Here is a 27051-nt window from a genome sequence, read left to right on the forward strand (position 1 = left end):
CACATGGGGTGGCCCATGAGAAGGTACATTGTAAACAAATTTACAAAGGAATATAGTTCGGGATTGTGATATTTCACAGTGAAGGAAATAACTCAGATGCTATGGTAGGGAATGCTGAAGGAGGGTAGAAGTAGTCAGGAGGCCCTCTAAGGAAGTACTGTTCACACTGAGGCCCGAGTGTGCAAGGAGACTTCTAGATGATGCTCTGGGCAGGCAGAGTCAACAGGTGCAGAGGCCCAGAAATGGGAAGAGCTCAGCCTTTTCACAGAGGAGGAAGGGGGCCAATAGGGTTGGAGTCAAATGAGCGCAGTGGGGATGATACCAAAATCAGGTGGACCAGATCCTCGGGGGTGCCCAGGCCTTGTGGAGCATTTGGTGTTTCCAGAAGGGTTGCCCTGGGAAGCCTCAAAAGGTCTGAGCAGAGGAAGGACGTTGTTGGGGAGGATGTGAATGAACCTAGCCCTCTGGTTCTGACCATGGCTAAAGAGGACCCGGAAATATCAGGGTCCTTGAGTCTCATTTTAACCAAGGAAGCAGTGACCAGTTGCCTGACAGAGGACCCCATCTTTCTTGGCTTCTGAAGTCTGGGAAATTTTCCTAACTGACCTTTCCTTCCTGTCCCTTTGCAGGCGGAGATAACGCACCTGACAGACTCTGCAGTGCGTCGCCAGCTCTTTCTTGACGTGCTCGAGGGGACCAAGGCGTTGGTAAGTGTGTCTGGGAGAGTTCCTGTTCCTCCCAGGGAGATGGCTTCTGCAGTCAAATAGCAGCTCCTAAGCCTGTAGCTGTGCGAGTGGTCAGATCGCTCAGGCGGCCCGAGGCTGTGGTGCCAGGCGGAGGTCCGCTACAGCCCCTGGCCTCTTCCCCATGCTCACTCTCGTGAGTGCACTGCTGGGAGAGAGAGGGTCGGGGCCGCAGGGGCCTGTGTGCGGTGCTCCCAGTCTCTCGGGGCGCTGACTGTGCCATCTCCCCTCAGCTCCTCGTCCCTACCTCCGTGAACTGCCTCCGCCTGGGCTCCATGACGTGCACCCTGCTGCTTATTCTCCTCCGGCAGTGGAAGAGGTAAGTCAGGCCAGGAGAGGCAGCCTCTCCCACCGTCCTCACTGGCTCCACCTCGGGTTTCGGGACAGGAGCAGACCTCTGATAAGAGGCGTGCTGCCCCACGGGCATCCTGAGGGGAGCGGGCCGTGTGTGGCCTTTCTGTGAGGTGTGTTCCACCCCCCTCTCCACTCTGCGCTGTGTCTAGAGAGTTAGGGTCTGTGGATGAAATCCTTGGGCCCCTGACGGAGATCCTGGAGGGAGTGCTGCAGGCAGACCAGCAGCTTATGGAGAAGACCAAGGCCAAGGTGTTCTCAGCGTTCATCACGGTGCTGCAGATGAAGGAGATGAGCGGTAAGGGGCGGGGAGGGGTGAGGGGCAAGCCTTCCTCCACATCAGAGCTGGGATTGTTCTCTGAAGCTCGAGTTTTCAGTCCTGGGCTCTTGTCTTCAGGAAAGCTCTTTGTCTCCTCCCCTCCCACTGGCTGACGCACTTCCTCTTAGCACCCTGCGCTCGCAGCCACCTGCCTGGAACAGACGTGTTGGGTAGCCTGACAGAGTCCCCTCCTGTGTCCTTTGCAGTGAATGACATCCCCCAGTACTCCCAGCTGGTGCTGAACGTCTGTGAGACCCTTCAGGAAGAGGTGATCGCACTTTTCGACCACACCCGCCACAGCCTGGCGGCGGGCAGTGCCACTGAGGACAAGGACAGCATGGAGACCGACGACTGCTCCCGGCTCCGGCACAGGGACCAGCGGGATGGGGTGAGGGGGCGCCTGGGAATCAGTGTGTACTCCACTCGCATCCCCGGTTGTGAACTGCTGCCTCCTCTGGGCCAGGCCCAGGGGTGGTGAGTGAACAAGACAGTCACAGCCTGACAGGGAAAGTTAAGAAACCAGATCGCGCAACATGTGTCAAATTCCGTTGTGGCAAGTGTCGCAGGGGTGGAACACAGGGAGAGGGTGCCCCATGGGTTTCTCACCTCATCCAGGGATTCGGAGAGAAAGCACCCTTTCAGCAGTGCCTGGGCGTTGGTAGAGCCGGCAGGCCACGGGGGCAGGGGGATTTGGGCAGCAAGAACCGCGTGTGCTGAGCTGTGGGTGAGAATCATGTGGTGTGAGCCAGGGTCAAGTGAGGCCTGGAGAGCAGGAGGCTGGATGACCGGCAGCCTTGCCAGGGTCTTTATTCTGGGTGCTAAGTGAAACAGAAAACCACGGAAGGATTTTAAGTAAGGGAGAAAAACGATGAGATTTGTATGTTAGAAAGCCTGTTGGATGTATTAATTGTACAGAAGAGTGTTTATCAAGCTGTGGATCAGGACCTATTCATGAATCTTGGCTCATTTGGTTATAACCAGCATTTTCTAAATGAAGTAGAATAAAATATAGAAGAAAATAGCTTACTTTGCAGGGGATAAAGGTAGGTACTCTTTAAATTAAACATGTAAGTATGCATATACTGCAGCGCAGTATGGATTACTCTGGGGGGCTCATGACCATTAAGTGTGAAAAGCCACTGGGCTGAAGAACAGAGTAGAGAGGATCTGGAGAGAAGGAGGGACCATTAGGGAGGTGAGAGCGATTGTGCAGTTAGAGGGGAGCTCGCTTTGGCCCCACATGGCGTGGGCGACCTGTTCCTCTCCGCCTCCCCCGGCACCACCTCCTTCCCTCTCACCATCTCTGCCCCTGGGCCCAGCAGGTCTGTGTCCTGGGCCTGCACCTGGCCAAGGAGCTGTGTGAGGTGGATGAGGACGGGGACTCGTGGCTACAGGTGACCCGCCGGCTCCCCATCCTGCCGACCCTCTTCACCACCTTGGAGGTGAGCCTTCGCATGAAGCAGAACCTGCACTTCACCGAGGCGGCGCTGCACCTGCTCCTCACGCTGGCCCGCACCCAGCAGGTAGGCGCAGGCAGAGGAGTGGCTGGGCTTGTGCCAGTGGGTGCTGACGCGGCCCAGGGTTCTCCCAGCCCGAGAGCCCCCACCCCGCCCCGGGGCGGGCGGCTGCAGTGACAGCGTCCATCTCATCCTGCATCTCTCTCCCTTGCAGGGGGCCACGGCTGTGGCCGGAGCTGGCATCACCCAGAGCATTTGTTTGCCTCTCCTGAGTGTGTACCAGCTCAGCACCAACGGGACAGTGCAGGTGAGTTCCAGGGGCCTGCCCTGCCTCCCCAGGCCCCTTGGTGCTGTCACTGGGCCTGGAAGTTGCTTTCTTGAGGGGCCTGGTTAAGGCACCAAGAATACAGAAGCTTCCCCACCCTTGCACTGACCGCTAGCAAGAGAAGCTCACGCAGTTAGTTAGTGCCCAGCCTGAACCTGGAGCCTTGGCTTCTTGTATCTCTGGTGCTCTTTCCGCGTAACGCCTGACCTCGGACCCTCTCTGACCTTGCTGGCGCCCCTTCCAGGAGCTTTTCTCCTCAAAAGAGCCAGGCTTCCTAGCTGCTGGGTTGCAGGGAGGCCTCAAGGTCCCTGTCAGCTGGTTCCTGGGCCCTTGTCGTGATCCTGTCTGCTGTTTGTGTCTTAGACACCCGGCACCTCTCGGAAGTCCCTGGACGCCCCTTCTTGGCCTGGCGTCTACCGTCTCTCCATGTCCTTGATGGAGCGGCTCCTCAAAACCCTGCGCTACAACTTCCTGACCGAGGCCCTGGACTTCGTGGGGGTTCACCAGGAGCGGACCTTACAGGTGAGGGGCTGCCAGCATCTTTGGGGTCAGGACTTGGGGTTCAAGGGCGTCTGGGCTCCTCAGAACTGAGTGTGGGTGCTCCCACTTCTGAGGTGCCATGAGGACTGCTGGCTGACAGGCCCCGCAGAGGAAGGGGAATGGTCTGGGATCAGACAGGAGCCTCTTCACCTAGCCACCTGTCATGCCGTCGCCTCAGCGTTTGAGGGCCCAGGACTCCCCTTCCTGCAGCAGCGCTGAGTCACCCCACCCTTTCCTGTGTCCCTCCCAGTGCCTCAACGCCGTGAGGACGGTGCAGAGTCTGGCGTGCCTGGAGGAGGCCGACCATACCGTGGGCTTCCTCCTACAGCTCTCCAGCTTCAGGAAGGAGTGGCACTTCCACCTGCCTCAGCTCATGCGGGATGTCCAGGTGCGGCCCGAGACCAGCTTTTTGGAGGGTCTGGGGAAAGGTTCAGGGAGAACGGGGCAGGGCGTGAAGGGCAGGCCTGTTCCTGGAACGTGGCCGTTTCTTTGGTAGCACAGGTTTGGGTTCACCTTGCTTCCTCCACAGCGAAGTGTTGCTTCCATAGCATAGGGCAGCCTTACAGGGTGAGAACCTGGGCTCTGGCGTAGACCCTGGCTCACATCCCTTAGTGCAGGACATTTATGAAATGGGGCCAGCTGGAGGAGCAGGCGGGGAGGAGCACAGGCTCCAGAGTCAGGCTGTGCTTGTGTGACCTTGGCCAGGTCACTTCCCTTCTCTCCTTCATCTCACCGTTTTCTTTTTCTATAAGACGGGAAAACTGTCCCCTTCTAACCTATTTACTTAGGACTTTATACCGTGCCTGGTTTCTAGCTGGGTCTCGGAAACCATCCAGGCATCTGTTGACCCAAGAGTCTGGTTGAGCGTGCTTGGTGGCTGTGAGGTTTGGGGCTGGAGGTCACAGGGAGTTGTGGGGGACACGGGAGAAGTGCGTGGTTTCCAGTAGCACCCCGCTGGGTGCGTCTGGTCAGCTGCCTGGGGCCGCCCTGTGGATCCCTCACCCTCTCCTGTGCCACAGGTGAACCTCGGCTACCTGTGCCAGGCCTGCACCTCCCTCCTGCACAGCCGCAAGATGCTGCAGCACTACTTGCAGGTAAGCCGGCCTCCGCGCGGCCCGCCCCGGGCGGCCTCGCCCCAGCTCCTCCGCACTCCAGCGCTCTGTTGTCTCTCCCCCCTGCCCCCGCCAGAACAAAAATGGGGAGGGCATCCCCTCAGCTGTCGCCCCCCGAGCTCAGCGGCCATCCGCAGCTGCCCTGGCTGCCCCCTCCTGCTCCTCCTCCAAGCAGCCCGCTCCTGACACGGAGGCCTCAGAGCAGCGGGCCTTGCGCACCGTCCAGTATGGCCTCTTGAGGATCCTCAGCAGGACCCTGGCCGCCCTGCGCCGCTTCACCCCCGATGTCTGCCAGGTCTTGCTGGATCAGGTACCCCACCCCGTGCCCCCAGCCTCCACCGAGCCACCGGCGCTCCTCTCTGCGCCCAGAGGTGCCCGGGGGTCTTGCCCTCCATCAGTCTCATCTTGCTTTGCAGTCCCTGGACCTTGCTGAGTACAGCTTCCTGTTTGCCCTGAGCTTCACCACTCCCACTTTTGACTCCGAAGGGGCCCCCTCCTTCGGGACCCTTCTGGCCACTGTGAATGTGGCCCTGAACATGCTTGGAGAGGTAAGTTGGGTATTGTCTGACCCCTCACCCCAGGCCTTCCTCCCAGCTTTCCACCGTCTAACCACCACCTTGGGCCTGTGTACCACCTGAGCTGACCTGTAAGAACTAGTGAGTTACCGCGTAGCTGATAAAATCGCCTAGCGTAGGTCCTGTGAAATGGGGAGGTCTCAGTGGGTTGGAGTTGTTACTACTACCTCATTTTTTTTAACCCCCATTTCTCTTTCTCCAGCTGGACAAGAAAAAGGAGCCTCTCACCCAGGCTGTGGGGCTCAGCACACAAGCAGAAGGGACCAGAACTCTGAAGTGAGAAAGCCCTCCTTCTGGACCTTGGTTGGGGGCTAGGGTGGTCTTGGGCTGGCTCTCCTGGATCCGCCGCTTCATGCATACAGCCCACATGGCCTCTGCAGCAGTGCCCACATCCGCCTCCCCTCCAGGTCGCTCCTGATGTTCACCATGGAGAACTGCTTCTACCTGCTCATCTCCCAGGCGATGCGTTACCTTCGGGACCCGGCTGTGCACCCCCGGGACAAGCAGCGGATGAAGCAGGAGCTCAGCTCAGAGCTGGTAGGAGGGGTGGAGGGCCCTGCCTGCTGGGGCGACCCAGGGGTCCCAGCCCCCAAGGGCCTGGGGCCGCCCTGAGAGGGCGGCCACAGGGCCTCATCAGGTGCTTCTCTTGCAGAGCACTCTCCTCTCCAGCCTCTCCCGCTACTTCCGCCGGGGAGCCCCCAGCTCCCCTGCTGCTGGCGTCCTTCCCTCGCCTCAGGGCAAGTCCACCTCTCTCTCCAAGGTCAGCCCCGAGAGTCAGGAGCCTCTGATCCAGCTGGTGCAGGCCTTTGTCCGACACGTGCAAAGATAGGGCACCTGCCTGCTGCCGCCTACACTCTGCACCAGCCTGCACGGCAGGCCTGGGGAGTGAGGGGTACTGCTGGCAGACAGCCTGTCTGGGCCCGAGAGCAGCTCGTCACCCTCCCCAGAGTCGCCGTGACTCCAGCCACTGCCCCAGCGTTATTTTTGTAATAGATCAAGAGGTCAACAGCAGGGGTGGGGAGCCGTAGTCTGCTGCACTCGGGCTCACGTTCAAAATGCCCCTAAAGAGGTATATTCCTTTCCTCAAGCATTCCCCACAGCACTTGACCCTGTCGGGGGAGAGGCGGGGAGCCAGTGTCACATGCAGCCAGGAGGCTGTGTGCACAGGTTTGAGAAATCTGTTTTTCCACACTCTGTTCTTGCAGTTTTTGGTAATACTGTGGTCTATTTATACAAATATTAAAATACTGTTTATACACAACTGTGTGGGTATACCTTCCGAGCCCAGGGACTAACCAGCTCTCAGAGCATTGCTCTGCCCTGCTTGTCCAGGGGCCCAGAGTGGACTGGGGGGTACTGGGTGGACACTCAGGTCTTCCTTCTACCCAGGTCTTGGCCCCCACCCCCCACCTCCATTTACCAGCTGGCTGAGTTGATCACTGGGTGAGAGCCTTTCCTGAAGCCCTGCTCCTTCTGTCTGTAGCTCTGTGCCTCCCCTCCCTTCAGAGGGCCCTGGGTAGGGTGGCCTCTGGCCTCCTTGGGACCTAATCACAGAGTTCTGGGCCCAGCTGCAAGCCTCAATCTATAACCTGGCTTGTCGACCGAAGCTATCACTTGGGAAGTTTTGCAACTAAAGTGGGCTACAGTCCCTGCATGGCCAATTGCCAGTTACGGAACCTCGAGGAGGTGACTGATTTCTTCCTCCCTTGTCTGGGAGGACACGAGAATACGTGTGAACATGCTGCTCTCAATGTCGGGTCCCTGGGAAGCACTGTCAGCTGTCAGTTACCCAAGTGTAAACCGTCATGCATATTTTACAGTCCACTCTGCCCCAGTTCAGGCAGGTTTTTCTCAGGAAAAAAACGTCGGTGACGCAGCTGCAGCAGACCAGCATCCCCTTCCCCAGGAGCAGCATGCGTGCCCTGGGAGGGAGGAGGGGCCCATCACTTCCTCCCCCAGAAGGAGGGCACGGTGCGGCAGCGTGCTGCCGCCTCTTTCCCTTCCCACCTGTGAGGCCTGCGACGCGACCGGAGCCCAGGCAACATGCACACGGAGGATGGTTTATTATCGGTCACTGGCTAGAGAGCAAGCAGACAGGCAGAATAAAAAGATCCGTTAAAAAGTGAGTTGAGAGTGCAGGCAGGCAGCCACCAGACTTGGCTCTAGCGATAGGGCTGGGAGGGGAGGGCTAGCACCGGGGAGCTGCCGCTCCGGCTAGGCTCCCCTCCGCTGCAGTGCCTCCCAGGGGGACGGCACCCCTGTCCCTGGCCCACCACAGACCTGCCTTCCTGCCTGCCTCGCCTCCTTTGCTGCTTTTGGCAACTAAAAGGCAGGTACTCTCTCTTGCCAAGGGTGCGCCCCAGGGCATCCTCAGCCCATCTTGCACTGACTCCCTTCACAGGCCGGGGCGCTGAGCGCAGCTACTGCAGCCAGGCCCGCCCTCCTGAGCAGGAGCCGGGAGGGCTTGGGGGGGCTCAGGGATGCAGGCAGGGGTTGGGGGGCTCCAGAAACAGGTCAGAAGCAGGCCGGGGGAGGAGCTGGGATCATTCAGCCTCTCAGGCCCCTCGCGGCTGGACAGCCAAGGGGCAGGACGGGGCTGGGGTGAGCCTCCCCACGCTGAGCAGCTGGATCACCAACAGACACGTGGCGGGGCTGCACCCATTCCCCTTGCCCAGGCCAGAGTGGGCAGGGCCTGGGGGAGGAGGCCTGCTCAACTGAGCAGTTCCAAGTAGGTGACGGGGACCTTGCCCTTCTTGTTGCCTCTCTCGCCAATGAGCCAGTCGGGGTCCATGCCAGGCAAGCTGTAGACAGTGATGAGCTGAAAGGGATCACAGAAGAGGAGGATCACGCCCTGGCTACGCAGGGGCCCTGTGCCTCCAATGACAGGCGCCCTCTCAGCTGCTCTATGGAGACGGATCAGAGAGCCTGCCTCCTCAGAGCTGGAGCTGCCTGTTTGCTGTGGCTGGTCCTGGCTCTCCCCCCCTCTCCCCAGACCCTCAGAGGTGGGGAGCCCGTGATGCGTGGTCCACAGACCCCATGCCCCCAGCTCTGGTCCCCTGGCCCCCTAAGCCGGCCTGTGCTCCCCGACCGCCAACCCATCCCTGTGGCTTCCAGGCCCACCTCATCGGCCAGCAGGGCCAGCTCGCTGCTGTCGGCCGCCTCGTAGTCATAGAGAACGCGGGCTTTCCGGGTTCCGCTGGCAGGTGGGGCCACCTCCTCCAGGCGGAGAGCAGCCTCCCCCGGAGGGGCCAGGTCGGCCACGGAGGGCCCCATGGGCATCGTGGCCGCGGTGGTGGTGGGCGAGGTACTGCTGAGGGGTGGGGAGGCGGGCTCGGCGGTGCCCACAAAGGTGCCTGGGAATCTGAAGAGGAGAGTGGTAGGGGGGCCCATCTCAGCAGCCGGGAGCCACCCTCTTGTTGGGGGGAGGTCCCACATGCTCCACAAAACACCAGTCAGGCCCACGGCCATGGAGGCAAGACCACCTCGCTACTTACATGGCTCCCTGGGAGCTGGCAGCGTGAAGAGGGAAACAAGTGGAAGTGAGATGCCCCTGCCGTCCCCACCCCACCCCCAACCCACCCCAGAACCTGCACCCAAGGTCCCTGAGGCCAGCTATCCCCCTCACTGTCCTCTTCATGGGGTGCCCAGGCCCAGAGGTGGGGGTGACGCCCCACCACGGTCAGCAGCCCTCCACCCCACCCTGGGTGTCAACAGGGGCTTGCTGAGTTCGGGGGAGCTGGGAGCCAGGGTCCCTCGTTTGGCACCTGCCCAGCTGCTTCTGGAGGTCCAGCATGTGGCGGTAGCACTGGGCATAGTACGTGGTCTGAGACTCGATGAACTCGTGCAGGCAGCGAAGGTGGTTCACCTGCCCGGAAGAGGTGGTGGCTGACCCGGCGCCCGAGGGCGGACGAAGCAGCCCACTCCCCACCCCATGCTCTACAGACCCCGGCTCGGCGTCCAGCGTTTTCTGCCCAGACCTCTTGCTCTCTGGGGTGGGAGGGGGCCGTACCCCCCGCTTTGGGACTTTTAGGACCGTGGGCTCTGCCCCACCCAGGTTCACTAGCTGCCTCAACGTGAACTTAAGAGTTGTGGTGTCTGACACATGGGTGGCAAAAACGACGTGGGATGACAGAGGAAACAGGACAGGACTCACGTGGGTGCTGCTGATCCCCTCCAGCAGGAGCCGGGTCACTTCTGCCTGCCGGTCAAACTCCGTCTGGGCCACTCGGAGCTCCTGCTCAGCCTAGGAAGGGCCGGGGATGAGCACGAGGGCAAGAATGGCCCTAGTCGCCCTCCTACCAGACTCCTCCCGCCCCTGGAGCCGCCAGGGAGCGGTCTCCTCTTCCCTTCTGTGGCAGATGGACTTCCCCACACCCCACCCCAGGATGCAGACATCGGCGAAGGGGTTCACCTCTCACCCCTGACTTCAGGCCTGGGGCCCTGACCCCCTGGAGAAGTCTTAGCCCAGCTTGGGAACCCCCCAGAGGAGGCCAGTTGCTGGGTGGGCACACAGAGCCTCAGGCGCCTTCCTTGGCCTTTCACGCTCATGCATTTGTCCATCTGAGGCCACCACCCAGCAGGGACAAATTCAACCAACAGTTGCTTTGGCCTCTGGAGGGCCCACGGTGTGCTGCGGGGGAGAGGGAGGTGGCCGCCCCTTATCATGGCCCCAGAGGCTGCAGGGCAGAGCTCAGCACTAGACGCAGACCTGCCCCCGATGACAGCAGGCGAGCCTGGACTCCCGTTCCCCACCCCGTTTCTTCCCTGAGCCCCAACTCACCTTGTCCACCTCATCATTCCAGAGCTGCAGAGACCACAACAGGACCGGTCAGCAGGGGAGGGAGGGGGCAGCGGTCAGCAGGGGAGGGGAAGGGAGGTGGGGGACAGCTGTACCCCAGAGCCCGGGCCCCTGCCCCAGCTCCCGAGATCCCCGCAACCTCTTCCTCCTACCCCTCACACTTCCCAATGTCCTCCCCACAATCCCACCAGGAGCTGAGGCTGGGGGGAGGCCTGGTGTGAGAGGGAGGGGGGGCTCTGACGTCACAGTCTATCCAGTCCCACATGCCACATGCGGGGAGGGGGGACAGCCAGCTGGGAAGTCCTGCTTGGGTTTCTCCTACAGGCAAGCCCCCAGGCTCGGACTGGGGTCTCCAGGGAGACCGAGCGTCCCCCACCCCACCCTGACGCTCTGCTGAGGCTGCTGGGCTGGGAGGCAGGACCGTGTGACCCTAGACCAGTCACTGAACCTTTCTGTCCTTCGGCAGAGAAAGGCAGCCTCGTGCCAGAGTCAGACTGGGGTTCAAAGGCACAAGAAAAAAACAGGGCCGTCTCCACCCTCCTGGATAGTCCTCCTTCCACTCGGCCCAGGAAGGGGGGCGGCAAGTGTCCTCCAGAGTCTAAAGAAGAAAGACCCCCCTCCCCCGACCATGGCTTAGAAGGCCCGTTCCTCCTGCCCGCTGCTACCCTAACACGGGGCCTGGGAGGGCGCAGAGAGCAAAACCCAGGGCAGCCTGGCTGGGACGGAGGCGTCCCCACCCCAGCACCGTTCGGCAGACGGGAAGCGACCTCCACGTGAACACACGTGGGCAAGCCAGCCACAGGGGCCGGGGCACTACAGGGCGGTTAACGCTCCCAAGGGAGAAGGGACCGCGCCTGCACGCGCACACGCACACGCACACACACACACACACACACAGCAACATGCTTATGACAGATGGAGAAGAGCCCGCGGGGAGGTGGGTGGTGCAGGAGGATGTCACCCACGGGGAAAGGAACAGAGAGGCAGAGAAAGGCCCAGGACTGGTTTCGACAGGCATGACGGGACAGGTGTCATCTGCCTATTTCCCCAACTAAACAGTAAACACCAAGATCTCAACAAGCTGTAGGAAAAAAAGATACCAGACGTTCAAAGTCCTCCTGACCCCGCCCCGCCCAGCCCACCCTCTTAAATCCCAGTCCCGCCTGCCCACCCACCCACCACTGCCTTCATGCTCTGCTTTGGAGGGGCCAGCTCAGGACATGCCCGTTTCCCCACCTCGGGGGCCTCGGCCCTGGGCTGCTCTTCCCCTCCCCACCGGGTCTACCTTCCCACGGGGCCCTGCTACGTCTCAAGGCCTCTGGGCGCCTCCCCGACACCTAGCCGATGTGCTCTGGGGGCCGCTGGACAGACAGCACCGTCCCCGAGTCCTGTCCAGGGGTCTGTGACCTCCCGACAGGCCAGGCCGGGACCTCCTCCCTCTCCTCCAGGCGCAGGGCGGGCCTGGCTCTCAGGGGTGGGTGCTGAGTGGGGGTGGGTGCTGAGTGGGGGTGGATGGACTCTCGGGCCCCCCGGAGTTTATCAGGCTGCCCAGGGCAGCGGGCCAGGCTCACCTTCAGCGTTGGGCAGAGAGGGGCGAGGGCACAGGGCCCAGGTGGCCCCTGCCTGACCCTCTGCCTCCTGTTCTCCTGACTGGCATCAGGCGCCAGGTGTTGGGGCTGGGGGCAGGGAGCGGGGAGCCGGGGCGGGGTGGGCGGGGGCGCTTACCGCGGAGGCGCTGGCCGAGAGAATGTAATTACGAGGTCTAGTCTCCTGAAAGTCAGGCACCGTCTGGCGGGGAACAGAGTTCATGGGGGAGGGGGGAGTCACGTGGCGCAGGGGCCAGGCCAGGAGGCCGCCCTAGAGTCTCCCCCAGGGAGATGCCAGGAGCACCCCCCACCCCAACCCCATGGACAGGAGGGTACGGACAGATAACAACACAGACCCCATTCTCCCCACGCCAACCACCTGCACAGGAGGCAGGATGAGTGAGGGTCTCCGAGGGTCGGGACAAAGACCAGGAGGGTGGACACGCTGGGGAGCCCAGGAGAGCAGATGCCGACGAGGGGACAGCCCGGAACCTCGGGCAGGACGCAGACCCGCCTGGCCCCGGCGGTCCTCAGGTCTCTCTTCCCCAGGCCAGCCTCGTCTCACTCAGAGGCCCATTAGACCCACCGTTCTCCAAGCAGAGCCCACCCCCACCCTACCCGGCTCGCTCCATCCACACCTCTGCACACACCCAATCATCTCTCCTTCCTGCAGCAAGAACTGGGCCCCTCCCCCGCCACGAGGATGGACAGATGGATGCATGGATGGACAGAGTGACAGGCGGTTGACATTTGCAAAAAGCTGACTCAACAGGCTCCAACGCCTGGCGTCCCCCCAGACCAGAGGCTACACGTGGTGGAGGCCCCGGTGGGAGACCAGCTGCTTTGCAAAAGGCCCGGAGGACGGCCCTCCCCGGCCCGGCTGGCCCAGCCCGGCCCGGCCCCGCGGGGCCCAAGGCCGAGGTGGGCAAACCAGAAGCGGCACAGCACGTGGGACAGGTATACTCACATCTCCCTCACACTGAGCCAAGTTACCCAAAGCAGAACGGCAAGGAACAAAAACAAAGAGTTAGTGAGTCCACAGCGCAGGCGGGAGCAGGCCCCCCGGGGACGCACAAGCCCGCCCTCCGGAAGGAGTCCTGACCAGTGTGGCTACTGAGGGGTGGCGGGTGGGCTGGGGGTGCCCTGCTGGGCTGGAGCCCGCTGGGATGCTGTACCAGGGCCCCGCTTGGGAGGGGATATCCTGCTAAAAGCCACACACTCGGGGCTGGTCTGGGCCAACCATCCGGATGGGAGGTTGTGCCGCCCTGGTGACGAAGGAAGCGCTCCCCGGCCTGGCGGACAGAGGAAGGCCTGTCCTGGCCAAGGGACTCCAGAGAGCTGCCCGGCCCTGAGGGCGGGGAGCCTGTCCAGTCCAGGGGGGCTCAGGCAGCCTACCCAAGCCCAACCCGACGCCGCTGGCTGAGGCCCTGCCTCTGGTCTGGACTCCACACACCTGGACGAGGTGCCACGGCTCTTGCCAGGGGCACCGCCCAGACTCCGTGGCCCCCAGGGGCCACACAAAGGGAGGGCAATGCGAGGAGGGTTGGGGGCTGTAACTAACTCTCGGGCAGCGGGGGCACCTGGCCTTCCCTGGCCGAGGGCCCCGCCGGGCGCAGGTGCCAGTGTCCCTGGTGTGTCCCGGACCTGACTGGGGGAGTTCCCACCCGGGGTGTGAGGCGGCCTTGCAGCCCCTGCACCCCAAGCAGCCCAGGCCCCTGGGGCCCAGCTCTCCCAAACCCTGGCCTCGCCCTGGTCACCATGTGCCACGCTGCATCCCATCGGCCTGGCTGAGCAGAAGGGGAGCCAAGATAGCCCTGGCTCCATTCAGCGACGTGGGGCTCCCTGAAGGGCCCCGAGACCTGCCCCTGGGCAGGTGAGCAGCCCAGCTCTGGGACCTCCACACCAGCACAATGGAGCCTGAGGACAGGACGGGGCGCCCAGGGAACAGCACTGGAGCGGCGGGGAAGGGGGCGCGGTTAGTAGCGGAGCCATGCCCGGGCAGAGCCGGGAACAGAGCTGAGCGTCCAGGGAGGGCAGCACGGGGGGCATGCGAGAAGCCAACCGGCTGTCTATCTGGGGAGGCTGCAGGCTGCCCTGAGCTCAGGTGAGGGCGCTGTGGGTCTACCCACCACCCGCCCCCAGACCCAGTGTCTGCCCTGGGAACCCAGAGCTCTGGGTCAGCAGGGTTCCATTGGGGGTGGGAGCAGACGGGCGTGACCTGACGTGGTCTGCCCCGAGCAGTGCCCCCCAGCCAGGCTTTGACGGGGAGGGAGGTCATGCCAAACATCACGAGCCTCCACCCCGAGCCTCCACCCGCTCTGGTCCAGCAGGACACCTACCGTGGCTTTGGCTTCGGCAGCCTTGGCCTTCTTGAGCCGCGCTTTGGAGGCATCCAGGTCTAGACGCCGGTTCTGCAGGAGCCGCCTCTCCTTCTGTTGTGGGGTGGGGTTGGGGGGAATTAGGGACATGAGCCCCACGGCTGCCATGGGAGACCCCCGGCCCCAGCGAGACCAGCCCATAGGACCATCTGGCCAAGACAGGGAAACTGAGGCCCAGACGGGCAAGGTCAAACACTTCAGGCCACTCGGTCCCCAAGAGCCACGTCTGGGGAGGCCCTGAGGGCTGCGGGGTCCTGAGCTGGGTTCCGCGGCTCTGAGGAGAGGGCAGCCAGGGTTACCAGGAGGCACGCAGCTCCAGGCTCCTCACCGAAATCGTCTTCCAGTCCCCTTCCAGGAAGTTGCGCAGGGGCGTGAGGAAGTTGATGGAGGCCGTGTGGATGAAATCTCTCTCGGCCGCTCCCAGGTGCTTTTCTGCTTCCGCCACCTTGATCAGCGTCTTCCCTGAGAAGCAGAGTCGGGGGTGAGGAGGCAGGCTGAACTCTGCTCTGGCTCCCAGGAGGGAGGAGAGAGCGCTGAGAGAGATGTTCTGAGAGGCAAGAGCAGAAATGACTGGCCTGGGAAAATGGGAGAAAATCTGTATATCCACATATCCATTGGCCAATAAATACTGGGACACCCCAAAACCAGAACACGTCACAGCCATTAGAAAGAAGGAGGGTGGGACTTTCAGAATAACAGAGGGAGGAACTCAGCAAATCCTCCTCCCAGAAAGGACACAGGGACTTCCCTGGGGGTCCAATGGCTAAGACTCCACTTCCATTGCAGGGGGCATAGGTTCGATCCCTGGTTGGGGAACTAAGATCTGGTATGCTATGCAGTATGGCAAAAAACAAAAACTTACCTATTTATCTATCTCCTTCAAAAACAAAACAAAACTGGACACAGTTGTCAAAAACAATCATTTCTGGACTCTGGAAATTGACCAAAGGCAAGTAACAAATTGAGAAGCATTTACTCCAGAACTACAGGACCTTGGTAAGAACCATGGAGATGGTGGCTTTTTAGCCTGGACGTGCTCCCCTCTCTCCAAGCTCTGTGGTGTGCCCCTCTATCAGGGTGGGGTAACCCTTGAAGCTGCTGGAGGGGGAGGACTTGATTTTGGCTGGAACACAGAAAAACCCACAAGACATGCTCACAAGCAGTAATGATCTCAATGGCAAATAATCAGGAAAGGCCAACATCACAGCTAACATGAAGCTGGAAGACTGGCTGGAATAAGCAGCAGACCTGCCAGAAATTTAATAGGAGATCTGGGAAATGAGACAGTCACAGTGAGCCTTGATAAACTCCAGACAGCTCTGGTGGTCTAGAAGGCTGCGCCTGTGTGTAGCATGCACGGGAGGCACAGGAAAGAGCCCCAGCTACCAAATCATTCTTGGCTAGTGGGAGGCTCTGCACATTCATGACGTAAAAGCTAGGCACACATATAAACTGCATGAGCTTGAGCGTGTTCCCCAGCCCACTCATAAATTCATCAGCAAAGCCTTAATGGTGCAAGGTGTCTACACACAATTTCTGATTAATCATTAGCTGACTGCCAACATATGCTGACCTGGAAGCAACCCTTAGGAAGCTAGGCTTAAAAGTAAAAAGAATAAGTAGAAAAATAAGCAGAGACATCAGCAGCTGCATACAGCAAAGAACACAAACTCTAAACAATTAGCTCAGGTAAGTCTCTAAAGAAACAAACAGCACTAATAACCCAAGAAGAATTATAAGACACGCAAAGAAATAGGAAAGTACAGTCAATACACAGGGAGAGAAAAGCAATCAACAGACACCATCTCTGAGGAGGCCCAGATATTAGATTTAGCAGACAAAGGCTTCTAAGCAGCTATTACCAAGAAGTGGAAAAGGAAAAACAAAAACAACCAAAACCATAATGGTAGGGAGGGACAAATTCTGGTAGAGGATAAAACTGCTATCAATGAAACAGATAAGCAACAGCATATACCATATAGCACAGGGAATCATAGCCCTTACTTTGTAATAACCTATAATGGAATATAATCTGCAGAAATACTGAATCACTATGGCATATACCAGAAACAAACACATATTAAAACCAACTACACTTCAATTAAAAAATAAAAAAACAGAACCATGTTTAAGGATTTAAGATTAATACAACATTGTAAAGCAATTATCCTCCAATTAAAATTTTTTTAAAAAGATTTAAGGAAAGTATGATGACAATGACTTCTCAAATAAGAAATGTCAATAAAGAGATTAAAATTTAAAAAAAAAGAAGTGAAAATTCTAGAGTTGAAAAGTTTAACAACTGATGTGAAAAAAAACTCACTAGAAGGGCTCAACGGCAGATTTGAACTGACTTCTTATCAGACACCAGGGAGGTCAGACGGTGAGAGAATATACTCAAAGTGAGGAAAGGAAACAACTCTCATCCAAGGATTCATACACCGCCAAGCTGCCCTCCAAAAGTGAGCATAAAGACACTCCCAGTGAGACACAGGCGACAAGGATTCACTGCTGGCAGACCTGCCACAGAAGAGACACTTCACGTGCGAGTGACACGACACTAGGGGGTAACATGAGTCCACGTAAGGAAGCAGAGCAGCAGTAAAGGTGACTCTAAGACACGCGGAAAAGACGGTACGTTTCTTTTCTCTTTTCTTAACTGACTTAAAAGACAATTGCATAACACAATAATTATAAAACTGTATTGTTGAGAAATAGTATGTATGACAATGTGAGCACCAAGGAAGAGGGAGGGAAGGGAGTTATCCTGGAGCCAAGTTTCTATATTTTACTGGAATTCCGTTAGCATTACTCTGAAGTGGACTGTGTCAAGTTAAAGTGCGTGTTGTGATTCACATTTTAAAACCACTAAGAAAAACGCTTTAAGTTAAAGAAAAAAAGGAGCAAAGAAATTACAATGTTACACTAGAAAATATCTTTTTAACTCAAAAGAAGTCAGTAAAAGAGGATCAAACAAAAAAGACCTGAGATACAGGGAGAACAGTAACAAAACAGCAATCCAAATGTACAAACAGCTCATGAGGCTTAACATCATCAAAACAAACAACCCAGAGAAAAATGGGCAGATCTACACAGACATATCGATTAAGACATACAGATGGCCAAAAGGCACATGAAAAGATGCTCAACATTGCTAACTATTAGAGAAATGCAAATCAAAACTACAGTGAGGTATGACTTCACAGCAGCCAGAATGGCCATCATCAAAAATCTACAAATAATAAATGCTGGAGAGGGTGTGGAGAACAAGGGACCCTCCTACACTGCCGCTGGGAATGTAAACTGATACAGCCACTCTGGAGGACAGTATGGAGGCGCCCTCAGAAAGTAAAAACAGAGCTACCACACGACCCTGCAATCCCATTCCTGGGCATGTATATACTTGGAGGAAATAGTAATTGGAAAAGCTACATGCATCCCAATGTTCATCGTGGCACTATTTACAATAGCCAAGACATGGAAGCAACCTAAATGTCTGTCAACAGACGAATGGATAAAAAAGATGTGAAAAACATATACAATGGAACATTACTCAGCCATAAAAAAAAAAGAATGAAATAATGCCATTTGTTGCAACATGGATGGATCCAGAGACTGTCATACTGGGCAGAGAAAGACTAGTATCATGATTCCACACATATGTGGAATCTTAAAAAATGATACACGTGAACTTCTAAAACGGAAACAGACTTCGCAGACATAGAAAACAGACTTATGGTGACCAAAGGGGAGGCTGGGAAGCGGGGGTGGCGGGAATGAGGGATAAATCGGGTTGGGATTAACATATACACACTACCATTTATAAAACAGGTAACCAACAAGGCCTACTGTAGAGCACAGGGAACTATACTCAATATTTTGGAATAACCCAAAGTGAAAAGAATTTGAAAAGGAGCATATATACATGTATATAACAGAATCACTGCACTGTATACCTGAAACTAACACAATATTGTAAATCAACCACATTCTAATTCAGAATTAACTAAAAATTTAAAAATAAACTGGATTGAGGGATGTTTGTACAATTACTAAAAATCACCAAATTACACACTTAAAACAAGTACACTTTACAGTACATAAATTGTACCTCAATAAAACTTAAATAAAAAGCAAAGACTGAAGTGGCTCTTTAAGTGCTACTGTGAACAGATAATCTGTAAAGCAACACCAAGTTTAAAAATCAGGTTGTGGAATCGCACACATAAGATAATGTGATCCCATTAAAAAATGCACACAAACCAAAAGTGGGTAAAGGAGGCTCTTTTTCTCTTTTTGGGGCCCTGCCATGGGGTATGCGGGACCTTAGTTCCCTGACCAGGGATGGAGCCCAGGCCCACTGCACTGGACATGTGGAGTCTTAGCCACTGGACCACCAGGGAGGTCCCAGGAGGCTTCTATTTTTCACTGTTTTCACCTCTGTTGGTTGAGGTATTTGCAAGGAGAATGAATCCAGGCATCACATGTGTAAATACAAGACCAGACAAAGGAAGGAAAGAAGGGAGGGAGGGAGGTCAGGGCCAGAGACCGGGCCCCACCCGGCCGTGGGGACCGGCTCACCGTAGGGGGTGGTGGGCCCCAGCTCACTGGCCGCCTCAGCCATGTACTGCGCCAGCAGCTCCCCGTTGGTGACCCGTGAGGGCACCTTCCTGTCCAGCTTCTCGTACAGGAACTCCTCCACTCGGGCGCCTGTGGGAGACAGCAGCCAAAGCCACGCGGCCTTTCCAGAGGAGCCCAAGGCCAGTCCAGGACCGGCCCACAGGGGCGCCCAGCCTGGTGACTTCCAGGACATTCTCATGCTGATTCTCCACCTTGTGAGATGGGCTCTTGACCCTGTGAAACCCCTCACAGGGAGGGAGAAGCCACGGCCCAGAGACGTCAAGTACCTGCCTGAGGTCACCCAGCTACGGAGACGGGCCTTCCGCTTCCCCCTCCTTAGAATATGGACTCAGAGCATGACACACAGGGGGCGCTAGGGATGAAGAACCTGCCTGCCAATGCAGGAGACCTAAGAACCATGGGTTCGATCCCTGGGTGGGGAAGATCCTCTGGAGGAGGGCATGGCAATCCACTCCAGGATTCTTGCCTGGAGAATTCGCCTGGACAGAGGAGCCTGGTGGGCTACAGTCCACGGGGTTGCAAAGAGTCAGACATGACTGAGCAACTTAGCATGCGTGCACACACCACACGTGTGAACAGCACTCTGGCCAGACCCAGAAAGCTCTGAGCACACCGCCTTAGCTAAGAGCAGATATACAGGCAGACACGTCTCCGGACCCCAGGGCAGGTTCCCCTGCAGCTGTGGGGGCCTGCCCGGTGCTCTCGTGCGACCCTGGACGGGCCTTCTTTGTTCCTGACCCTCGCTGCCTGCTCCCCAGTGATTGGTCTCCCATTTCTCCCGCCTCTTCTCCCAGTGATGTTTTAGTTTCCAGGCTTCAACTCCTCTATGCAAAACTTGCATTTCCATGTCCCAGAGACTGAGTGCCCTGTGGAGCCCGACACCCAGACTGCTGTTTTTAATAGGGACCACCCCCCCCTTCCCGTGCCACCGACAGCAGCCTGAAGCCTCAAGAGTCTAACTCAAGTCCCGCCTGCCGCCCAGGCCACCTGCACGGCCTCTGCAGCTGGGCCCGTGCCCGCGGTGCCCCGCCCCTCGCCCAGGGCCGGCCCGTGTCTACTCACTGGGGTTGGGCTGCAGCAGCACCTCTGTCTGCCTCAAGATCTTCTCGGTCCAGTTCTTGGTGCTGTCCGCCCGCGCCAGGAGGCTCTCAAAGTGGGCGTCGAGCTCGGTCTTCTCGGCCTGGCCGAATTTCTCCTCTGTGAACTGTGGGTGGAGGGTTGGGGGGAGCACCCAGGGGTGGAAGACTCAGCAGAGGGGAGGGGAGGACCAGCCCTGCCCCACCCATCTACCCCTCCCGCCTGGCTGGAACTCAGGCCCTAAGGTCCAGGAACCCGTCTACCCCATCCGCTCTGGGACCCCGATCAAACTGCAACCCTGCCCTGGGGCTCAGCTTGCTCCTCTGTGACATGGGATGGGTGGGCCAGAGCCGGCGGATCCCAGTTTGTTTCGGAAATCCAACGAAAGATACAGACACCCCCTGCCCCCCAAATGCACATCTGTACAAAATCAGACACAACTTAAGGAGCTGCTGGTAGGCCATCACTGAGGGTCCTCCCAGCCTGACTCTGGAGGAAAGCGCTTGGTAATGAGCGCTCAGGGACACAAGGAGCACAGAGCAAGGTCTGGAGTGATCAGCAGGTGCCAGGGCAGCTGGGAGCCCCAAGGAAGGGGTCCCGGGGGAGGAAGTGGGAAGAACCCAGGTTCCAGAACCAGAGGAACATGATTCAAGTCTCAGTTCTGATGAGCAGTGTGACCTGGGGCAAGTGGCTTTGCCTCTCTGAGCATCAGTTTCTGAAGCTGAAAATGGGAATAATAAGGAATAGCATCTCCCTTGTAGGTTGTGAGAAGGAAATAAAAAAGATGTGGGTAAGATATGAAGGCCAGGATCCGGCGGGGAGTTCGGTGCCCAGTGTAAGGGCTGATGCTGTAAAGATCTGATGGGAATGGAGAGGGGTGGGGTGGGAGGATGGCCTCTGCTGCCTGGTATGGTACATGGGGAGCAGTGCCAACTCATCCGAGCCAACTGCTGGGCACACCCAGGCGCAGGAAGCTCCACAGCCCCGCCCCGAGGCCAGGGAGGGACCGGGATGTCACAGGGTCCTCCTTCCGAGCTGGCCAAAGCCATGGGAGCCACGTAGGAACAGCCAGAAACCTGCCCAGGTCCTGGCCCTTCTGATCTCAAAGGCCCTGTTCAGCCGTGGTGGGTGGTGGTCAGAGACAAACCACACAGGAGCAAGATCAGCTCTGACAACAACAGACAGTGCCGACCCGGCGCTCAGCATGGGCAAGTTTCCCATTTCACAGAAGGTGCCACTGAGACCAGGCAAGAGGCAGGCTGCACCGGAGTCAGGGTCTCATGGGCTGGGGGTCTGGAGGCCCTTCTCAGATGACCTGGCAGCCCTGAGTCATCCAGAGGCAAAGGACAGCTCCAGCTCCATGGAGCAGGAGGCCCCACCGGCTTCAGGCCGCTCCGGCTCAGCAGCCATCAATTATGCATGGGGGCTTGGGTTTCTCTCTGCAGGGCCAGGTGGGCAGGGGTCAGAGCCTGCGGCTCCCCGCCTGGGAGCCAGCTACTCTTGCTCTCCTGACTCTTCTTCCTCACTTTCCACAAACCGGGGCCTCCCAGAGCCGGGCCCTGAACAGGCCTGCCCTCACCCAGCCTCTTTGAGGGTGGGGGTGGCGCTAGCCCCATTTTCCAGATGAGAAAACTGAGGCTCAGAGGCAGCGTCACCTCTCTGGCCCTCAGTTTCCACCAGGGGGATGGGGATACCAGGAACCATCTCATAGAATATTCGGGAGGAGCTTAGTTCTCTGGTCAGCACACAGCACAGGCCTGATAAATGTCAACTGGCGTCGTCGTTATCATCAGCAATAAAAGACCTCCTGCAGGTCCCTCCTCGGTTCCCAGGAGCCACCTAGGGACGTCCTTACCCCGATGGGACCAGCCGCTCTGACTCCAGTGATGGTGTCACGCTCAGTATCTCCTCCCCTTCTTGCCACGGTTATGGGCAGCACTTCCCGCCTGGCCACCTGTCCCTCACACTACACATCCACCCACGTTCAAAGTCCAACCAGGTTTTTCCAACGTCCTGGGCATCCCTCCCACGTCCACTGTTGCCTGCCCGGCTTGGATGAAAACAATGCCACAGCCTCCTGGCTTTTATCATCACCACTCCTACCTCCGCTCCTAGTAATACAGTCAGTACTACTGACAGCATTGGTACTAGCACTTCCACTGCCCACTCCGCCACCACTGGCATCTTACCCAAATATGCTTTAGCTTTTCCTGCCTGGGTGCCCTCCGCTGAGCTGTTCCCATCACCGGGATCAACTCTGCAAACCCCTCCTGGCGTTCAAGGCACAGTTCGGGGACTGAGAGGCCACCCTAGGATCACACGTGCAAAAGGGATCCGGCCTCCAGCTTCTTCTCCCAGGTTCAGTTCCTTACGGGGTGGGGATGAGGTGAAGCTCTTTCAAAGTGTCCCCGGTACCTGGAGGGGCTGAGCGCTTGCCCAGCATGTCCTTCTACCTGGCCAGGTGGCACCCACGCAGAGGAGCTGCCCACACATTGATAACAAACCACCCTTCGTCCCTCCTGGCTGACTCCTATCCCAGGGCCGAATGGCCTCAGAGGGGTGGTCCCCCAAGTGGGCTCTCCTGCCCAGATCACATTTCAAGCCCCTCTCTCTTCGGGCTGCCACCTGACCCCATTCCTGCCAAGAGAAAGGGCCCAGGCTTCAGAGGCTCATGACTGCAGAGTCCGAGGCTGCTCCCTGCAAGATGGCAGCAGCAGGGGGTGGGCGGCTGGAGCCAGAGAAAGCCTCTATTTATAAAGCTCCCAGCTCCCTCCTCCACCCTGGAGGCGGGGGACCTGGGCGCTGGCTCCCACGCCAGTATGGGCGACCCAGTGGGCCTGCCCTCACCAGGCCACGGGGCCCAAGCCTCCCCATGCCCCAGGCTCTGCAGACCTGGCAGGATCAGGTGCTAGGGCCCCACAGTAGCCGGAAACTGGCAGATCAGGTTCTTCCCAGATGTTGGAGATAAAGTGGTTGCCATACCAACACGGGGGGCGAACTCCCCACCTTCTGGATGGATTGGGGCTGGCCAATGAGCTCCAGGCTGCAGGCATCCCCACTAAGGCTGGGGTCACTGGCAGGGCTGGGAACCCAGGGCAGCAAACCCTTCTGGGGTACCCATCCTCAGCGGGATGCTGTGCTTTCTAGTAAACACGGGCACGTGGGCTTCCAAGAGACGGTCTGGGGCTGCGCTCCTCCAGAGAACCAACTGCCACAGCAAGGACAAACGACAGGATCCGTTCCCAGGGCCCTGTGACTGGGCCAAGCCCGAAGCCTGCGGCCACCCTTGGAGGCAGACTTGGTGCCACTCATGATGGACAGAAGGGCACATGGAGGCTCCCAGAGAAGTGACTGGGCCAAGGTCACAGGCTGCACGCATGCCATACTAAGCAAGAGTGACTTGCCTTTAGTGAGAGCGTGCACACGGAGTGCCGGGGACACTCACATCCATGCTGGGAGGGAGGGGTTGCTAAGGCCATTTTCAAAAGACTGAAAAACTGAGGCCCAGAGAAGTGAAGCCCCCGCCCTTCTCAAAGTCGCAAGAGGGGGCATCCACGCCCACAGCTGACTCCCCGTCTTCACCGATAAGCTGCTTCAGTTTCTCTCCTTGCCCCCAAATGGATAGGACTTGTTCTAATCCTAGCGTCACCCAGCGTACAGCTCCCCAAGGAGGGCACGCAGCCAGACCCCAGCCCTCCTCATTCCCCTAGGGCTGGGGAAATAAGAGGAAACAGGCCTGCCATGGAGCAGAAAGGAAATAATAACCCCAGCCCTCCTGGCTTCCGGACTATCCAAGCGTGTAAAAGGGACCCGAGGGAATCAGTTCCGACAGCCCATTGCACAGGTGTGGAGACTGAGGCTCAGAGAAGGGCTCAGGGGCCCGGGGGCATGAGTCCTTGGGCCTGGAACTCAGGCCTCCAAACGCCGGGCAGGAGTCAGGGTTACTGCTGGCCAATGGCAGGGTGGCAGGAGTCGCCTGATGCCATTTGCTCTCCCCATCAGAGCCCCCACCAGGGCGGGGCGGGCGCCAGGGCAGTGGGATAACTCGGCCCCGGCAGGTCGCAAAGGGGGAGGCTGACACCTCCCGCCCAGGCAGCGAGGCTGAGGCAGGCCCAGCTCACTCCCCGGCCCCCGGGCCACGCAGAGGGTAGTACAGGACAGTGCAGCCGGCCGCCCCGGAGCTCCTTCTCTCGACTGGGCAGCGCAAAAGAGAAGGCTGGTGCGGGGCTAGGGCGACCCGGAAAGGAGCGGCGGCCGCGAGGGCCTTGTCCCGCGGCCCCAGGCTCCGTTGCAGGGGTGCCCGCCGGCCGCGCGGGGCCCAGGGCGCACGGCCTCCTCACCTGCACGGCCCGGGTGAAGAAGATGCCGGCGTCCGACGCCAGTTTCTTCATGTTGAAGTCCATGGCGCTCCTCACGGCCGGCGCGTCCGGCCCGAGCGCCGCCCGGCAGCCCCCGGCCCGCCGCCGCCGGCCCTCACCGCGCCCACCTGCTGCCGGGGCTCCGGCCCTTAGCGCGCCAGCCCGTCCCTGCCGCCGCCGCAGCCGCTGCCTCCGCCCGTGCCTGCCCGAGCGCGCAGGGCGGGGCGCCGGCCGCGGGGGCGGAGCCTCAGGATGGGTGGGGCGGGGCGGGCCGGGGCGGCAGGGCTGGAGGGTGCTCGCGGCTGCCCCGCTGCGGCCGCCGGCCGGCCAGCCTCTCTGGTTTACCTGTCCTGTGGCTCCCGGGCCATCGGTGCCTCTTACTCTACTTTTTTTCTTTTTTATTTTTTTAAAGACCCTGCTGCTGGGAAAAGTTGAAGGCGGGAGGAGACGGGGACGACAGAGGATGAGATGGTTGGATGGCATCACCGAGTCGATGGACATGAGTTTGAGTAAACTCCGGGAGTTGGTGATGGACAGGGAAGCCTGGTATGCTGCAGTCCATGGGGTCGCAAAGAGTCAGACGCTACTTGAGCGACTGAACTGAACTGAACTGACTCTCCTGTTGTTCATTCGCACCCTCCTCGCCGGCTGGCCCCTCTGGCTCCCTATTTCTCGGCCTCTTTAGGCCTGGATCTTTCTGTGCCACCACCACCACCACCATCAGCTTGACCTCTCTAGCGCCCCTCCTCTTCTGCTCCAACTTTAGTGACACTGAGGACCACCGCTGGGGAATGGCTGTTTGGCCTCAGGAAACCCTCTGGTTCCTCAAAGTGTGTACAAGGAGTTAACGGGGAAGAAGGTGGAGAGAAAGGGAGGCTTCTGTTCAGCCTGGGTGGAGGAGCCCTCCAGCCATGGACACGGTGCTGACCTTGAACCAGTTTCTCACAGACCAAGACAGGCAGAAGGATGGCCTGCACATATATTCCCTGCTCCCAAGGGGCTTGGAACGGGTTTATTACCTGTTTTCACTGCTTGCCTCTATCTCTAGACTTCATTTTCTTACACAGTGGAGAGCTCTGTTCCTGAGCCTGTACCCTTTCCTCTCCGGCTCTGTCTCCTGGATTCCTAGCTTTGTTTACATCCCTGCACTCACACCAGTTCTCCATCCTCTACCCCAGCCTGTCTGTCCAGAGTGAGCTTCAGGTCACCTCGGGGATTATTTAAAAACCCTTGGCCCCACTCCCAGTCCTGGTTCTCTCCATACAGGTGTAGCCTGGCAGGTAGAGTCTAGAAAAGCTTCCAGGTGATTTAAATGTGCACCCCAGGTTCAGAACCACTGATCTTTATTATTATCTGCATGAAGTCATCATCAGTGTTCATGTCACTCACACATCTGTAGTTCATCTCTGTTTCTTTGTGTGTGTCTATGTGTTCACTACGTATTTCTACTTGTACTGATCATTGACTTATTTACCAGTATCTGTAGCTGACTGTATCATTCATTTAGCCAGCATCCAGCCATTTCGCCTTTCAACAGATATAAATCAATATAGTAACATGTTCATTCATTTGGTAACTACACTGAGCGTGGTTAAAGAAAAAAAAAAATCAGGATACTTGTTAAGGACAGCAAGGAAGACTACTCAAGAGAGACCAGTGCAGTGGGAGTTTTGCAGTAGGGGAGACAGATTAGGCTCAACTCCAAATACAATAATGTCAAGTGGAGATTTATAGCCCATGAACAGACTAGGGGTCAGTGGATGGAAAATGACTAAGCAGGAACATTGAGGCTAGTGAGAGCCTTGCTGAAGGCAGGCCCAGGTGATAAGATATTCAGGATGGAGGATGAAGAATTTAATCAGATGCGGAGGGTGATCAGAAATCCAGGGTTGGAGATTTTGCTAAATTGGCCCCGCAGAATTCTTGCTAAAACTGCACTCTACAAGACGGAAGCTTCAGGTTGAACCTAGTTGAATAGAGGGCTTGGAGGAACCGGACTTAGGTCAGGTCAAGGAGAAAGACCTTATCAGCACTAATTCTGTGCCAGGCAGTGTTCTAGGTGCCAGGGACACAGCAGTGAAGAAAACAAGGCCCCTCCCTTCTTGGACAAACAGATATATAACCAAGTCAGATCCTGGGAAGGAAAACAACAGGGTAAAGGAGAACGAGAGAGACAGTAAGTGTTAGTTATTCCTGCTCTTGTTTCTGCCCAGTCTGTATGTTTCATCTGTTTATCTAGCTTTCCACTCAGCTATTGCAGTTTGTCTAATAGCAATGGCCGAAATTTCCTAAGCCCTTGCCAGGCTGAACACTGAGCACTTTAAAGTGAATAATCACCTGAGATCCTCATAACAACTCAGAAAGTATCCTCTTCCTTATTAAAGGGAACTAAGGTTTAGAGAAGTTATGATTTGCCCGAGGACACGGGGGAGTAAGCAGTGGATTTGGCCCCAGATGCAGGCAGTCCAGTGGTGGAGCCTGCTCTCCTTTGCTCTGGCTACCACTTCCTTGGCTCATCAGCTGCCACTCTGCCCTCTCTCTGCCACCCTCAGTCAGAGATGCCAGGTTTGCTCTTGCCTCTGGATCACAGTCCAAGCTGTTCCTGAATATTCCTCCCTCTTCTCTCTGCCCAGCTAATTCCTAGTCATCCTTAGGTTTCTGTTTGGATGTCACTTTCTTCCTGGAGTCTTTCACCTGGATTCCTGCGTTTCCACCATTGGAACAAAACCACAAAAGATTGTAATTATCTTAACTATATGTATCTTGTCTACAACTATCAAGGCCAGCCAAA

General features: G+C 57.7%; 2 protein-coding genes across 8 annotated transcripts in view; one reads left to right on the forward strand and one right to left on the reverse strand.

Moving 5' to 3' along the window:
• Positions 1 to 6683, forward strand: part of NUP188 (nucleoporin 188) — a 43235-nt gene extending 36552 nt beyond the window's left edge. For both annotated transcript variants that reach the window (XM_070799373.1, XM_070799374.1), the window contains 14 exons: positions 630 to 707; positions 977 to 1062; positions 1247 to 1392; positions 1620 to 1801; positions 2736 to 2936; positions 3085 to 3177; positions 3559 to 3717; positions 3986 to 4123; positions 4755 to 4829; positions 4924 to 5157; positions 5264 to 5395; positions 5625 to 5698; positions 5830 to 5959; positions 6075 to 6683. In XM_070799373.1, coding sequence (XP_070655474.1) covers positions 630 to 707; positions 977 to 1062; positions 1247 to 1392; positions 1620 to 1801; positions 2736 to 2936; positions 3085 to 3177; positions 3559 to 3717; positions 3986 to 4123; positions 4755 to 4829; positions 4924 to 5157; positions 5264 to 5395; positions 5625 to 5698; positions 5830 to 5959; positions 6075 to 6251 — 1905 coding nt within the window. In that variant the 3' untranslated portion in view covers positions 6252 to 6683. The remainder of the gene's footprint in view (positions 1 to 629; positions 708 to 976; positions 1063 to 1246; positions 1393 to 1619; positions 1802 to 2735; positions 2937 to 3084; positions 3178 to 3558; positions 3718 to 3985; positions 4124 to 4754; positions 4830 to 4923; positions 5158 to 5263; positions 5396 to 5624; positions 5699 to 5829; positions 5960 to 6074) is intronic.
• A 785-nt stretch (positions 6684 to 7468) lies between these two features.
• On the reverse strand, positions 7469 to 24450 carry SH3GLB2 (SH3 domain containing GRB2 like, endophilin B2). Of its 6 annotated transcripts, XM_070799386.1 has the most exons (13): positions 24243 to 24450; positions 19888 to 20029; positions 18766 to 18894; positions 14513 to 14646; positions 14146 to 14238; positions 11946 to 12008; positions 10669 to 10818; positions 10203 to 10226; positions 9576 to 9665; positions 9187 to 9287; positions 8917 to 8931; positions 8543 to 8783; positions 7469 to 8240 (listed from the first exon to the last, which is right to left on the reverse strand). In XM_070799386.1, exons 1-13 carry the CDS (start codon positions 24303 to 24305, stop codon positions 8133 to 8135), a joined length of 1353 nt encoding a protein of 450 aa, XP_070655487.1. In that variant the 5' UTR covers positions 24306 to 24450; the 3' UTR covers positions 7469 to 8132. The 6 variants fall into 6 exon arrangements, with proteins under 6 accessions (XP_070655487.1, XP_070655488.1, XP_019826549.2 ...); XM_070799387.1 differs by lacking the exon at positions 8917 to 8931 and having other exon boundaries at positions 24243 to 24448; XM_019970990.2 differs by lacking the exon at positions 10669 to 10818 and having other exon boundaries at positions 24243 to 24446.
• Between the last annotated feature and the right edge of the window lie 2601 nt (positions 24451 to 27051).

Source organism: Bos indicus, chromosome 11 (assembly GCF_029378745.1).
Source record: "Bos indicus isolate NIAB-ARS_2022 breed Sahiwal x Tharparkar chromosome 11, NIAB-ARS_B.indTharparkar_mat_pri_1.0, whole genome shotgun sequence".
Classification (NCBI taxonomy): Eukaryota; Metazoa; Chordata; class Mammalia; order Artiodactyla; family Bovidae; genus Bos; species Bos indicus.

Bases quoted from the DNA above. Each gene is read 5' to 3' on its own strand.
- SH3GLB2 (XM_070799386.1), bottom strand. From the start codon at position 24,305: ATGGACTTCAACATGAAGAAACTGGCGTCGGACGCCGGCATCTTCTTC. The intron at 18,895-19,887 runs GTGAGTAGACAC...TGTCTCCCACAG, and splicing joins GCTGCTGCAGCCCAACCCCA to GCGCCCGAGTGGAGGAGTTC. The intron at 10,227-10,668 runs GTTCAGTGACTG...TGGTCTCTGCAG, and splicing joins CTCTGCCGAAGGACAGAAAG to CTCTGGAATGATGAGGTGGA.